This window comes from Xylocopa sonorina, chromosome 1 (genome assembly GCF_050948175.1).
Source record: "Xylocopa sonorina isolate GNS202 chromosome 1, iyXylSono1_principal, whole genome shotgun sequence".
Taxonomy (NCBI): Eukaryota; Metazoa; Arthropoda; class Insecta; order Hymenoptera; family Apidae; genus Xylocopa; species Xylocopa sonorina.
This window is the reverse complement of record NC_135193.1, coordinates 15727137-15740826: the sequence shown is the minus strand read 5'-3', so window position 1 is coordinate 15740826 and position 13690 is coordinate 15727137. Positions and strand designations below refer to the sequence as shown.

The 13690-nt window shown below is 37.6% G+C and overlaps 3 protein-coding genes across 6 annotated transcripts; 2 read left to right on the top strand and 1 right to left on the bottom strand.

Annotated features, from left to right (window-relative positions):
- Window positions 1-1195: 1195 nt before the first annotated feature.
- Mon1 (vacuolar fusion protein MON1 homolog) lies at window positions 1196-3528 on the top strand. Of its 2 annotated transcripts, XM_076909998.1 has the most exons (7): window positions 1197-1590; window positions 1824-2146; window positions 2216-2459; window positions 2553-2837; window positions 2928-3118; window positions 3214-3316; window positions 3388-3528. In XM_076909998.1, the coding sequence occupies exons 1-7, from the start codon at window positions 1318-1320 to the stop codon at window positions 3526-3528; spliced, it is 1560 nt and encodes a 519-aa protein (XP_076766113.1). In that variant the 5' UTR covers window positions 1197-1317. The 2 variants fall into 2 exon arrangements, with proteins under 2 accessions (XP_076766122.1, XP_076766113.1); XM_076910007.1 differs by lacking the exon at window positions 2553-2837 and having other exon boundaries at window positions 1196-1590.
- Prp38 (pre-mRNA processing factor 38) lies at window positions 2807-5694 on the bottom strand. Of its 3 annotated transcripts, none has more exons than XM_076910037.1 (4): window positions 5503-5694; window positions 4947-5314; window positions 4481-4868; window positions 2807-2823 (listed from the first exon to the last, which is right to left on the bottom strand). In XM_076910037.1, exons 1-3 carry the CDS (start codon window positions 5664-5666, stop codon window positions 4495-4497), a joined length of 906 nt encoding a protein of 301 aa, XP_076766152.1. In that variant the 5' UTR covers window positions 5667-5694; the 3' UTR covers window positions 2807-2823; window positions 4481-4494. The 3 variants fall into 3 exon arrangements, with proteins under 3 accessions (XP_076766152.1, XP_076766143.1, XP_076766134.1); XM_076910028.1 differs by lacking the exon at window positions 2807-2823 and adding an exon at window positions 3118-3274; XM_076910019.1 differs by lacking the exon at window positions 2807-2823 and having other exon boundaries at window positions 4153-4868.
- A 2244-nt stretch (window positions 5695-7938) lies between these two features.
- On the top strand, window positions 7939-13637 carry Lhfpl (LHFPL tetraspan subfamily member 5 protein). Its single transcript, XM_076896107.1, has 6 exons — window positions 7939-8068; window positions 8353-8576; window positions 8681-8875; window positions 12137-12224; window positions 12588-12742; window positions 12973-13637. Exons 2-6 carry the CDS (start codon window positions 8360-8362, stop codon window positions 13203-13205), a joined length of 888 nt encoding a protein of 295 aa, XP_076752222.1. The 5' UTR covers window positions 7939-8068; window positions 8353-8359; the 3' UTR covers window positions 13206-13637.
- Window positions 13638-13690: the final 53 nt, after the last annotated feature.

Genomic DNA, 13690 nt, shown 5'->3' with positions numbered 1-13690 from the left:
CAAATTGGTATTGTATGCGTAGTTTGGCCATGTATGCGCTCACGTAAATCGGATACATGTGGTATCATTAATTCTTGTTGGATGATTATACAATTTGGAACACGTGTTACTCGATGCGCTCTATTGCAACTGAAATCGTTGCAACCAGAAACATTTATTTAAGAGCTACACAGCGTTTTAATGCACGATAGTTTGCTTTTCTATAATCATTGATCTTAGATCTGTATTGTTGCGAAACAATAAATGATATTTCTGAACAGAAACATACGATCGTTTTTAATATAGCTGATACCCTTAATATTTTTTCAGCTTTTATCGATATACCCAGATAATACAGCAAATCACATAACACGTAACGCCATAGGGGTATCACCAGGATTAGACGTATTTAGATGCACCAGAACAGCACGTGATGCTGTTTCACTGTTGATACCGCCTGTCAATGCCGTTCATTCATCAATCTTGTATATTTCAATAGTTTTATTGTAATTTATTCTATATTTTAGTCGTTCTATCGTAATTCACTTTACATTTCCCGCTTTGGAGGTAAGAGAGAGAAAGATATATGAAACCCTATAGGAAAGAGTGAGACAGATACTACGGAGTCTACTTTGGAACCCGTGGCGCCATCTCTGTGAAAAGTGCTCAAACTGGTCGCACAGCGTTATCGACAGCGAAGTGAACTACTGAAACACTACCGCCATCTCTCGGGGCAACCCTGAACTAGTCGGGGTATTAGTTTCAGGATTTCTCCGAGAGATGGCGTTAGCGTTTCAGTAGTTCACTTCGCTGTCGATAACGCTGTGCGACCAGTTTGAGCACTTTTCACAGAGATGGCGCCACGGGTTCCAAAGTAGACTCCGTAGTATCTGTCTCACTCTTTCCTATAGGGTTTCATATATCTTTCTCTCTCTTACCTCCAAAGCGGGAAATATAAAGTAAATTACAATGAAATTACTGAAATATACATCCCGACATTGCGATTAATTCGAATATGGCTATACTTCGAAGGGGTTAGCTCGAGCTTGCATTTCAATGAGATATTCAGAAATGATCAAATCTTTAGTCGTAAGTTAATCAAGGATGCGTTAAAATTCAATTAGTGTTTAATCGCTACTGGAAAAATGAACATCCACGAACTCTGACGTAGAGATTTCTTGAATTTAGTTTGGTAACATTGTCCCGCAGTTTGTGGATTCCATCCCAAATAAGCCGGATTCAGCAATGGCGGTCGACCCGTCATGGCTTGTCGTTAAATGTCAATCGAAGAGGAAAATTTGAAAATAGTGGCACGTCCGAAGTGTTTCGTTAGTAAGAATGGCTGAGAAAGAGCCTACCACCATCGACGATGGTATCGTCGAGCCGGGTATTGAGCCGGGCGCCTCCACGGAAACAATGCTCGTCACGACCGACAGTTTCGAGGAGTACGAGCAGGAGATGAGCAGTAGTATTGATGACAGACAGATGAAAGAAAGCACAACGAGCACTATTTCAGAGATTCAAGAAGACGCGCAAGACATTCCAACGACACCTAACGCGCCCAGTCCACGGGACCTTCAGAAAACAGCTTCGCTCGATGATCCTGAATTAGTATGTTTCATAACCTGCTATCCGTGAAACACTATAAGTTCTAGTGTAATTAAAAACGATTGCAAGGAATTAAAGCAACGAAGATTATTCGTAATAATTTCTGGAAGAGAATTCTTCTTGAAAATTTTATTGCAAGATTCATTAGGTCACTTTAGTTAAATTTGTTTACGCATAATTAAATTGTTAAGAGGTTATCTTGTTTCATCTAATTTAATTAGATCTTTATGTTTTAGGAGGATGTTACACAGCGATTAGGTCAAAGTAGTATAGATTCGGATCCTTTGCGTTGCAAGACATGGTTGGCGCAGAAGAAGCATATATTTATTTTGAGCCAGGCAGGGAAACCCATATATTCTAGATACAGTTCCGAAGATAAACTAGTCACGGTTATGGGTGTAATGCAGGCTCTGGTTTCATTCGTCCAAGCAGGCAGTGATATGATTAGATCTGTTCACGCGGGAGATACTAATTTTGTATTCGTCGTCAAGGGTCCATTGATTTTAGTTGCAGTTTCAAAAACACTTGAAAGTGTACCTCAACTTACATTACAATTAACGTACGTGTATAGTAATATTTAGTGTCTAAAGTTAATTAAGCATTTAACTTATAAGTTTTTCTATCGCAGGTATGTATATAACCAAATAGTCTCTGTACTAACACAGTCACAGTTAACTAGAGTATATGATCAACGTAGAAATTTTGATTTAAGAAGATTATTAACCGGTAGCGAAAGACTGATAGATCACCTATTGAATTTTATGGACAGAGAGCCAGCATTTTTTTTAGGAGCCATCAAATGTTTGCCTTTGCTTCCCTCCATGAGAAGTTCTATCACACAGACTATCATCCAAACGTGTGGAAAAATCAAGGTACTGCACATTTTAAAGAATTAACATTGTATTAGAAGAATATTACCCGATTGTTGTCAGTTATACTAATTGGACGAATGTAACACGTTTCAGAATTTAGTGTTTGCAATACTTCTAGCTAACAACCAACTGGTAACATTAGTTAGAATGAACAAATTTTTTCTACATCCTGTGGATTTACACATAATACAAAATTTGGTCGACAGTTCAGAGTCACTTAAGACTGCTGAGAGCTGGACACCAATATGTCTACCAAAGTTTGATGCCAACGGTTATATGCATGGACATGTATCATACTTGGCTGAGGATTGTCAGGCATGCTTATTGTTGCTCACGGTTGATAGAAATGTATTTTTTGTTCTTTCTGAAGCAAAACAAGTAAGTAATTTGATACGAAAATTTCGTAAACGATATATATAAAAAGAAATAACGAAAACTTGAAAAATAACATGTAAATTTTATTTACAGAAAATTGTAGAAAAATTAAGACGAACAAATTGTTTAGAAGCAATTAATGAATCCATGAATAAACCATCGATTAAAACTGCTGACATTGGATTGCCAGAAATGCGGCACGTACTGTATAAATGTAGAAGTACGGCACAATTTTGGAGTCCTGGATTCCAACCTCCATACACGACTGACGAGGAAGTAGAACGGTGATTATAACATTAAAAAATTCAGAATAATCTGAATGAGATATGACAATGAGAAACATCACGCATGATACGTGTTTCTTTTCCCCCCTCCATAGATTATTGGGACTTTATCAGTGTTTACACCACAGGCTGCACAGCCCTAATCGACCATTGAAACTTATATTCCAACAATTAGATAAAGAGACCATGCTAGCATGGGTAAGTTAAACTACACGATATTTAATGTAAATAAAGCACTTGGTATGCAACTAACATATACATTTTTGTAGGTAACTTTAGGCTTCGAATTGTATGTTACATTCGAACCACTTGTGACAAAACCAGATGCAATCGAAGCAGTGAGTAAATTGTTAAAATGGATTAAAAAAGAGGAGGAAAGATTATTTATTTTGAATTCGCCAACATTTTAAAAACCGATATAATCAGTTTTAGAATAAGTTACGGAAGTGTATATCAGGCAGATATAATTCGAAATAACGTGGAATGCATTGCTTGATAACTATTTATATAGACTCGATGAACTATAAATGGAGTTGGAATATAAAAGAAATTATTGCATTCAAGATAAATGCATTCGCGTTTTTCTCGTGCATCGATACCATACTTTGCTCACTATTTTTAATTATGAAAAGTACGGTGAAATAGAATGCACCAATTCTCAACGATTCTGGCATAGCATGCGATTATTAACACATGCTTAGAGCTGGGAGAAGCGTACGAGGAGGGGCTTGTATTATTATCGCATGCCACACCAGAATTGTCGATACTCGGTGTACATATGTGCAAAATGTATATATTTAAAGACATTATATATGTAATCATGTGGATTACGTTTATAGACAGGCTATGACATTCTCAACTTATTTTATTACATGGTGCTTGAGAAAATTTGTCATTGTGCCGTTAAAAAGGCATTACTTAAAAATACAATATCCTTTTATATCATTTAACGATTACCTTTGAAATATTTCACTGCTAACATACAGTGATAAATTTTCTCCAAAATTTTGTAAATAAGCGTAAAAATAATGGTCACTCTTTCATAATTTTGTTAGGTCGAAAAGAAAAGCAGAGAATTCCAGATAGAATGAATATAACATTAACGAGAAAAAAACGAATACTGTCACTTGTAATATGTAATGTACGGGTATTATAAGCTACTATGTAGCGTTTCTATCGATAAATGCTATAATTTTAATACGAAACTATTCATTGTAAATGTTACACACTGCTGTTAATCACGACCGAAGTGCAGTACATACGATATAAAAAGATTCAAGAGGTGTGTCGTTTCACTTCTTTTTATTCATCCCCGCGAATTATAAATGCCGATTATTACGATCTGTACAAAATGTGCCGTACCTCTAAATTTTAATTCAATGCCTAGTTCTGTCCCGTTCTCGTCTCCGATCTCGATCACGATCTCTATCTCTGTCCCTGTCGTCCCTTCTGTGACGGTCTTTATCCCTATCTTTGTCTTTATGCGAAGAAGAATGGGATTTAGGTGATTTACTTCGTTTACGTTCTCGTCTATCTCTGTCTCTGTCTCTACTTCTCGATCTCTGTTTTTCTCTGTCAGATTTTTTGTCAGATCGTGAATGCCTTTTGTCTCTGTCCCTGTGACGATCTCGGTCCCTGTCGTGATCATCTGTCCGTTTGCGCGTGTCCTCTTTGACCGGAGGTATATCTTCGTCTTCTGAGGACTCTATTCCTTCGTCCATATCGTCTTCTAAGGCAGACACCTTCGCTTCTATAATATATATTTAAAAATTTTATTATTCTTTATCTTTCACTCGCATAAGACTTTACAAAGTCCTATGAGACTTACCCAATTCGTTATTCTCTTCAAGAACGTGTCTTTTCTGTATTCTTGGCAGAATTACGTCGCAACACCTTTCTTCTCTAAGAAGATCATCTATAAATTCATCCATATGGATCAGTTCAAATTTGCCTTCTTTGTTCTGCCTTCTTAACTTTCTATTATCGTTAAATAAGGGTTCCAAATACTTGTAACAATCTAAAGAGGAACCTGTTAACCTCATATACAATGCACCTAGTGCACGAACATATTTGAATTCTTCGTTTTTAATAAATTCCACGATAATATCTTTCTCTGGTTGTATTTGAAGCATTTTTAATATAAGACAAAGAAATGGCGTTGGTTTTACGTTTCCGCCATATACACCACCTATGAATCTGAAAAGCGTTTGTTTATTTCAGTAATAGGTTATGTTTTGATGCCCCATTGAAAAGCTTCTGACAAAATATAGAACGAAAATTATAAATAAAATATATGCACAGACACCGAACACAATCGAATTATACGTTATACACGCATAGAAATAACTCGTTTAGGTACAAATTGTTTAATTACAGTTACTAACCTCAATTCCATAGCCTTGTCGACCAAAAGTTCCGCGGTTAAAGCAAAACATTCTTCTTTCCAATATTTAGAATCGTACACTCGAGATCTAATTATTTTCTCGACTAAATATTGGGGATTTGTACCTCTAATAGATTTCGCATCTTTGACTGTTCGATTGGCCATCTCTTAAATTGCATCGAGGTTAGAAACACAGCATCTTCTTAATACCCACTTCGAATAACATCAGCAATGTCACGTTATCGCTTGAATGTAGCGTCAATCGCAATGCGATATTTATCGAACATCGAAGCGCGAAATTCAAACATTTTATTATGCGTTTGTTAAGACAAACTATCCGAATAAACAGCGAAAAGAATTTTAGATGTGGAACGCTACCTTCGAAACCAAGAGACAGCGTGATTAATCGATTGTTTTCGTTTGTGTCGCGTTAAGTTCTTTGGAAAGCTTAAGTAAAAAACACCCCCTCAACTTCCTTCCTTTCTCTCTCTCTCCACACGTGGATTCCACGACGATGCACGTCATCTTATATTTTTTATTTATCCCCAGTACGAGTAAACTACTTAGAAGGGATAAAAAAAGTAGTTCATTTTTATGCTTTTTGATAACATCAGCGTTAAAGTCTTCTCATCTCACCAACCACTGCGCAACAAGGTCTTGATCCTGTACTTGAAATACAAATATAAATTGAACATGTTTTGAAAAAAGTGACGTTAAAATATTTAAGACATTTTTCCAAAATACGTGCTACTACCAGTTATCTGGTATTTCAGTTAGAAGCACGTTGAAAGAGAGATTAAGAGACATACTTATATGTGGACATACGTAGAAGAATTAATCAGGATCTTCTTTAAGCAACCTCAATTGACGAAATGTAATCATGTTTTGGAAAAGTACGATAAACTCCAGCTACAGTTAGCACTGCTATTGCGTCATCGTGAAAATATGCACAATCCGGTACCACACGAACCATCTTTGAATCCAGCCTACACCATATTGCAACTGCTTGCAACAGTCCTCAATTTATTCCATTCCCATACAACTTTATGCATATACATATTCATGTATCATTTCTCCCATTAGTATTTCTAAATCTATCAATGTAATATATAGAATGAAATGGTAAATCTAACAAAATTGTTAACATCCGTCAAACTTGTTTCACGTACTTTAATACTTCCTACGAGAATTAAGTAACAATATTTATCATCCATTTTCTTCGTCTCAGATTGAGCTGGTCCGGGAAGAAAGGCCTGCGAAGCGAACACGTTCGTATTTACAAACCGGCATCCCTACTCCGCGTATCGGTTCCTTGGCGACGTCGCCTTTCTCCCGTGTCCAGGGCCCCGTAAAGAGGCCCCATTCACGATCCCCGTCCTTTTCGCGCGCGCTACTCTCCCTCCTTCCTACTTACCTGGCAACCTCGGCTTACCTGAACCAGCCATCTTGAACTATACGCCGTGCTATCATAGTTTGTCCTCTTTAAGACGTATTTTCCATTCGTCGAGGTGATCAGCCGCGTTGACTCGCAGCTAGCACAGCAACTGTGCGAGTCGATGCAACGGACTAACAATCGTGTCTCGTACTCGTTCTCTCTGTCCTGGCTGATCCCACTTTTCTTTCTCAATCTTGTTCGCATATGGGACGGGCTTTTTGCGAGCAAATATCTCGAATCACCCGTTGCGGTTCTACACGGGACACGGTCGTCCGCTCAATTTCCGTCTCTAGTGTATCCCGGGTCAGGCGAAGTGAAGATTTCCAAGGTATTCAGATTCAGTGCACCGGTGAAGTTGAGTGTTAGTTCCTAGCAGATGTCCTCGGAAGCGCATTGAACGCAATCTGACGGAGGGGAGAGGAGAAGGTACGTCGAGGATCGCGTTACCAGTTGGAAAGAGGTTCGAGTAGGTAAATTTTTCAATCTTCTAAATACGGATGAAACTACGCCAACTGTGATTTAATGCTATGATTCGAGCAGCATTAACTCTTTGGGATCTAAGGAGTACGGGCTTCGGTGCTTTTTTTTCTCGAGTAATAAATATTCCATTGATAATTTGTGATGGAGGTTGTTCGAGAGCTCGGCTCGGTGAACTTAATATCGTGATTCTCGATCGAGGCCAATGAGCTGGTTTCGATTTTAAAATCATGATCCGAAATGCGCGCCTTCTATTATGCTGTTTATAAAACGATGTATCGATCGGCGAATTTTACTTCGTTCTTACAATATTACGTTCGATGAATCATTTTATACAAGTAACGTAATGACGACACCGAACGAGTCTCGTATTCCGCTCTGTAATTCGAGAAAGAAAGTAATCCGACAGTAGAGCCAGTTGAGAGAAGAATGCGAAGAGGAAGACTAACACGAGCCGCGTCTTGTTGCGTTCTAATCGGTAGATCGTCGCGAGGAAATCGGACTGCGCCTTCCTGAGTCCTATCGGTGAACGTTCCGATGTAAATGTCAGGGGCGGCGCTAGAACCGCTTTAATGTGAGAGCGGATACTTGAAACACGAAGGAACCGCAAGATCGGTGATGAGGAAACATTAAGAGCAGTTAATTCGTTCAGGAAGTAAGTGGTTTCCCGTTGTTCAATTTTATAAAATCATCTCCCTTCGACTTATGTAATAATTTACAAATTAATAGTAAGCATTAGTTGCTATCAATGGTATCGTTGAATGTGCTAACGACATTAGTTTGTAGATCACTGTACAAGAGGCATTCGCACTAAAAATAGAATATAATAAATGTTTATGGTACTGTCGATAGAATGTAGAGAAGATTTAAAAATGAGATAATTCAAAGAATTGTAGTGTTATTAGTAAAAGAAAATAATCGTTGGATATTTTTAAGCAGTATCAAGATGGGTTCGAAGATAGAGTACGTCGAGTCCTCCCATATGTACGCGACGAATTACATTCGTAACTCGAAAGCGATTGGTGTCCTCTGGGGTATTTTCACCATATGCTATGCTATTATTGGTGTCGTGGCTTTTGTTACGCCAGAATGGTTAGGCGACTTAGAACACGAGAATCCGGGCAGATTCGGCCTTTGGACTAGGTGCAGCTACGGTGGCAATGGTAAATCGATCTTCATTCCAATGTCAAGTGGTATGACAATGTAATTTTCATCTTCGTTAAATTATTTGTTAATAAAGATATCCTTTCCCTATCTGGATTCCCAGGTGAATTGGGCGAGGAATGCATCGGTAGATTGGATGACTTGTCGACAATCGCCAACATTCCGTTTAGAGTGAGCACCATTCTAGTCGGTATTGCTGTTGCAATTGCTCTGTTGACGATTTGCGCGATGCTATTGTTCTTCTTCTGCCAGAGCACCACTGTGTTTTATCTGTGCGCTTGGATGCAAGTTGTTTCAGGTAATTACTCCTACTTTTACTATTATTAATACCGTTACGTGTATATTTAAGCTTTGAAAATAGTACATTGAGAGATATATATGCAAAGATCAAAAATTGATACCAACTGAGTGGTATTCACCGTATCACCGCTTAATATTTTAAGCTACGACCTTACCGATATCGCCGTTATTATTTAGTAATGTAGTTATTGCCGTCATTATTTTTATTCACGTTTCTTGTTGCTACTACCACCAAGTTGTTACATTATAACTCTTTTTTTTTTAAAGCAACGCACGTCGTTTGTTCCGCTATATTTGCTGGTTTCTTAATTAAATCCTTTAGAAAACTCCAGACATATCTAGACAATGTAACTCATTTAGTGGACATCGTAACATTACTAGACTGGGGACATAAAAACTCGAATTTGTATAAACATCTGAGGTATAATTCTAATGTATCGCAATAGGTATCAAATAATATCTAGTCGACACGATAAGCAAAAGAAGACACAATATGTTGCGTAACGTGATCCTCAGAAGCACCGATGAACATCCGATCAGGATAATCCGGAAAGGGGCAACCGTTTAGTCCAGGGGTTCTCGAGCTTTATGTGTGGCGTAGGCGCATTCGAGATTGCAAAAAATGCAAAAAATAATGGCAATTAGATTACAACAACGGCACACAGTGATAACTGATGCCCATACTACTAATACAAGAAAGACTCCGATTTCATTATTTCAACACTTCGCCGGTGGCGCATGTAAATAGCTACAAAGACGCAAGATTGAGGACCCCTGGTTTAATCCAGCCTTCGTAACGGAAGCCGCGTTACGTGTTATGACAAACTAAACAAGAATAGAAGCATAATTACCGCGCACTGTGTAGCCGACGAGCGCGAAGAGAAGGAAGAAAAATTGAGCGAATAGTCACAGTCGGGTATCACTTTAGAAAGTATAACGCGGCTGGGTGTTCTCCCGCGAGCTATTGCCGTAATCGTCCGCGTAATACCTTATCATCGCAACGTGGCTAAAAATTGCTGGATGCACCAGAGTCACCGGGTCAGGAAGTGATGCAATCGTTTCGTTCTGCACGCCCCTTCTCTTGTCACGAAACCTTATCCGTTAACTGGGTTTTATGCGATACCAAGAACGGCGTTTACATCGTCGAACCTTGCTGTAATAGTAATTTGCATTTTACAGGAAATCTTAAATCTTTCCCGTTGGGATAATATGTTGATTTAAATAATCGTTCATACTTCTCTTTAATTTTCAACGGGCGCGATTAGTCTTGTTTGCATTATTATTAACATCGTACGATAAATCAGATGAACGTACTTTGTTCTGATCACATTCTACTGTTAGAGAATTAGAGGGTTTCTTTTTTCTTACCACGAATCATGTTTTTCTACGAATAGAAAGCGTTTCCTGTCCGCGGGATCATGCTTGCGAAATACAACAATGCTACAATGAACAGGTCTCGGTGTTGTCTGAATCGTGATTTACCTCTGATGTCTGATTGTTGATTGCTGGTGAACGTGTCATTAAAAAGCATGAGTTTGAGGAGAAAACGTGCACTTTCACGAACTTCATTCGTGAAGAAAAGGGAGATCATTTAAGAAGAGATATAGACTAGATCGTTATAACATTCAGGATAATCAACTTACCGATTTATCAACACTTCAGCGTTTAAGATATTCAACAATGATATAATACAGAGGGATGGTACCATTTTGGAATCCTTTCTTTGCGGAATTTCTTAAATCATCAATCATATTTCTTTAATAATTTCCCATCCGACGAATCGTCCTATCATGATACTGATAATAAATCAATTAAGTAGTAAAGTGTTTAAGAAATATAATATACTTAGATATACTTCTAAAATACTTGTCTGTACGATGGTGACCTAGTTTAAGAACATTGACATGCTTGATGTATCCCACCATAAGTTGGGCGACACCGCGTTTAATATTCACGCTTGGTCCACGCAATTGAACTCTTTTCTTTGCTTCCTCAAGATCGGCCTACAGAGAAACAAAGCAACGACATATCAAAAATAAAATTTTCAGATTTTAGATCATAAACCAGTGTTCTCAACTCCACTTTGATATCTGGGTCAAGTTAACCGAAAGCTTACTTGTCAGGGATTACATTGGTGTTTGTCTCAATTGCTGGAAATGTAGTTTTTGAAATATTTACAAAGTCTCTACCTGACAGTACACGTCCATGTAAGTCGATACGTCAATAGTTGCCAACCACTTCGTAGTTTATCTTCTGGTTACAAAGAAGGTAAAATTTTCGAAAAATTTGTCGCAATCAATTCAGCTGATGTTTACAAGAATTTTTGGCGACTCAAAAGGTAATACTCGAAAGTTTACGAAGAATGTTTTAGCCAGTGTACTATGCTGTGTCGATAACGCAGGCAGCGATATCGCAGTAATAAAATATTTTACAGAAAAATTGTACGTTCTATTCAAGTCAGGAAAAATCTTTCTTGCGAACGTTATTTCTATATGAAGAAAACTAAAATATATATTTTTAAAATTTTAGTCAAATTTAAGTGTGCATCTTTTGGAAATTCATTAAAATAGCAAATATTTTTTGTAAAATTTCCAGTTACCAAAAATCCTTCTTTCGATCATTGTTTTTGTACAAGGTAGCAATTGATTGAAGGTGTTACTAGCGATCGTCATTGGCTTGTACGCTGATAGTGAAAGTAGGTGGTCGAAACGCGAATCAACTCCGTGAGGAGGGAAACTCTTCACCTAGAAACATTATACTAGCGTATAACGGATCGAAAACATTCCGTGTGTCTTTAATACAATCATAATAATTCTCGCAATTAGCATTCAATATTGCAAATTAATTGCAATTATTGTTTTAACATTTCTATAAAATATTTCACTATGAAAATAGCAGGTTTAAAGTTTGCTACATTATTTACAGGGGCGATTAAGCAATAAGTGGCCTCGGATGGCAAAGGGCTCCGAAGATGCCTCGAAAAAGAGTCGTTTTATCCGATGAAAAATTAATCAATGTTGCGAAAGCAGAACTGTTACCTTTCACTGTTGACCTTTTGTATAAGTGAAGTATCTCCATGAGAAGAGATAGTTCACTGAAATGTCAGCCACGTTCTATTCATGTTTATATAACGATGAGAAGTAGCTAATGTTATTCAGAAATCCATTCTAGACTGTTCCAGGTGTATCCAGGAAATAATCAAAATTATTTGATAACGAAAATATTTATCCAGAATGTAACGTTCTTCTCTCCATTTCAGCAATATCTATGGCGATTGGAGTTTGCATTTATCCTCTGGGCTGGGACTCACCATTAATTCGAGCTGTTTGCGGCGCGGCTGCATCCAGGTACCAATTTAGAAACCTCAGAAAACGAAGAGAAGCTCATTATACAGATTGTTCAAAGATTTCTACAATGTTTTGTAACAGTTCAATTTCCAATCTGAGGGATTCTTCCTAAGTAACAATTTTGTTGTTCAAATAGTTTTTTCTTTCTTAATATTTACACGGATTACTTATTGGAAATAAATTACTTTACTGATTATAGTATTTAAGTATCGCGTTTAGCCGTTCCATATTTATTTAATGAGCTTCTTATTGCTTTCTGCCCTTTTTCATTTGGATGAAAACAAGACGATGCAATTAATTTTATTTTGCTGTTTAAAAATTAAATAAAAAGTTGACGCATACCGCTCTAATTTCATTTGATAGATACAATCCAGGAGCTTGCGCCGTTAGATGGGCTATACCGTTAGCGGCAATCGCCGCTCTGGACGCCGCTACATTAGCCGCACTCGCTTTTATCTTGGCGTCTAGGCATGTTAGACTTCAGCCGGAGCCTTTTAACAATGGTTCCTTGTACAAAGGTATTAACCCTTTTCTTTCAACATAAGTGAACCGGTTACATATAAAATCTGGAGAGAGAGAGAGAGAGAGAGAAAGAAAATAAACAGCAAGTTCCGACATTAAAGCCACTGTCACTACTTACAGAAATTAAAAATTAATATATTTATATTATTTCTTTATGTGCGTCTCAAAGTCTGCCCTAGTCGAAGGGTTTTTTTTTTGTAATAATGTGAATATTTCTTTGTTCCAGGCGAAATAAATCCAGGATATGTGAACGAGGCTCAGAGTGTCGCTGGTTCTCGGAAATCCCTCTCCTTACGGCCAGTTCTTTTAGTTGCACCGCCGGAACAAGATCGTTACAGCGAACTTTCCAGAGCAAAATCTCACTCTCATCATAGCCTCTACAGTCCAACCCCATCGCATCCAGCCCATACGATGTCGACGAACACCTTGAATCATTCTCAACATAATTTCCAATTATAGATAAATCTATCATATAAATTCCAAATTGAAATTGTAGACAATGTTGTACATAAGCTATCGCTCTACAAGTATTTTTATAAAACATACTGATATTGCTACAATTACAAATTTGGAAAGAAGAACCGAGAGCGGGGAGCCATTGTAAATAATACCGTTGTTTTCTTTTCTTTTTTTTTTTGTAATCCAACTCTTATACGTGATCAGTAATTGTTGCATTAAATTTCGAGCTCTCGGATTGAGTATATAAAGAATCAACGACACCCAGTCGTAACAGTTTCGCATCCCTTGTATATATGTCGATGCAATTTGTATACTTTTCGCTCTTTTTCCAATGTATATTCTATGAATATGACTTTTTGAAGTTAGTTTCTAGTATACAGGGTGAGACACGTAGGACGTAATAAACTATTTTCTTGAAAACTACCGTGGGCATCGAAGTAAATTGTTTAAAAGTTAAACGGGACCGCTCTTGTTCACCGTTTAAT

Coding starts and splice junctions, on each gene's coding strand:
- Mon1 (XM_076909998.1), top strand. CDS start 1,318: ATGGCTGAGAAAGAGCCTACCACCATCGACGATGGTATCGTCGAGCCG. Junction 2,838..2,927: donor TTCTTTCTGAAGCAAAACAA/GTAAGTAATTTG, acceptor TTTTATTTACAG/AAAATTGTAGAAAAATTAAG. Junction 3,119..3,213: donor ACTGACGAGGAAGTAGAACG/GTGATTATAACA, acceptor CCCCCTCCATAG/ATTATTGGGACTTTATCAGT.
- Prp38 (XM_076910037.1), bottom strand. CDS start 5,666: ATGGCCAATCGAACAGTCAAAGATGCGAAATCTATTAGAGGTACAAAT. Junction 5,315..5,502: donor GACAAGGCTATGGAATTGAG/GTTAGTAACTGT, acceptor AACGCTTTTCAG/ATTCATAGGTGGTGTATATG. Junction 4,869..4,946: donor TGAAGAGAATAACGAATTGG/GTAAGTCTCATA, acceptor TATATATTATAG/AAGCGAAGGTGTCTGCCTTA.
- Lhfpl (XM_076896107.1), top strand. CDS start 8,360: ATGGGTTCGAAGATAGAGTACGTCGAGTCCTCCCATATGTACGCGACG. Junction 8,876..12,136: donor TTGGATGCAAGTTGTTTCAG/GTAATTACTCCT, acceptor TCTCCATTTCAG/CAATATCTATGGCGATTGGA. Junction 12,225..12,587: donor TGCGGCGCGGCTGCATCCAG/GTACCAATTTAG, acceptor TTCATTTGATAG/ATACAATCCAGGAGCTTGCG.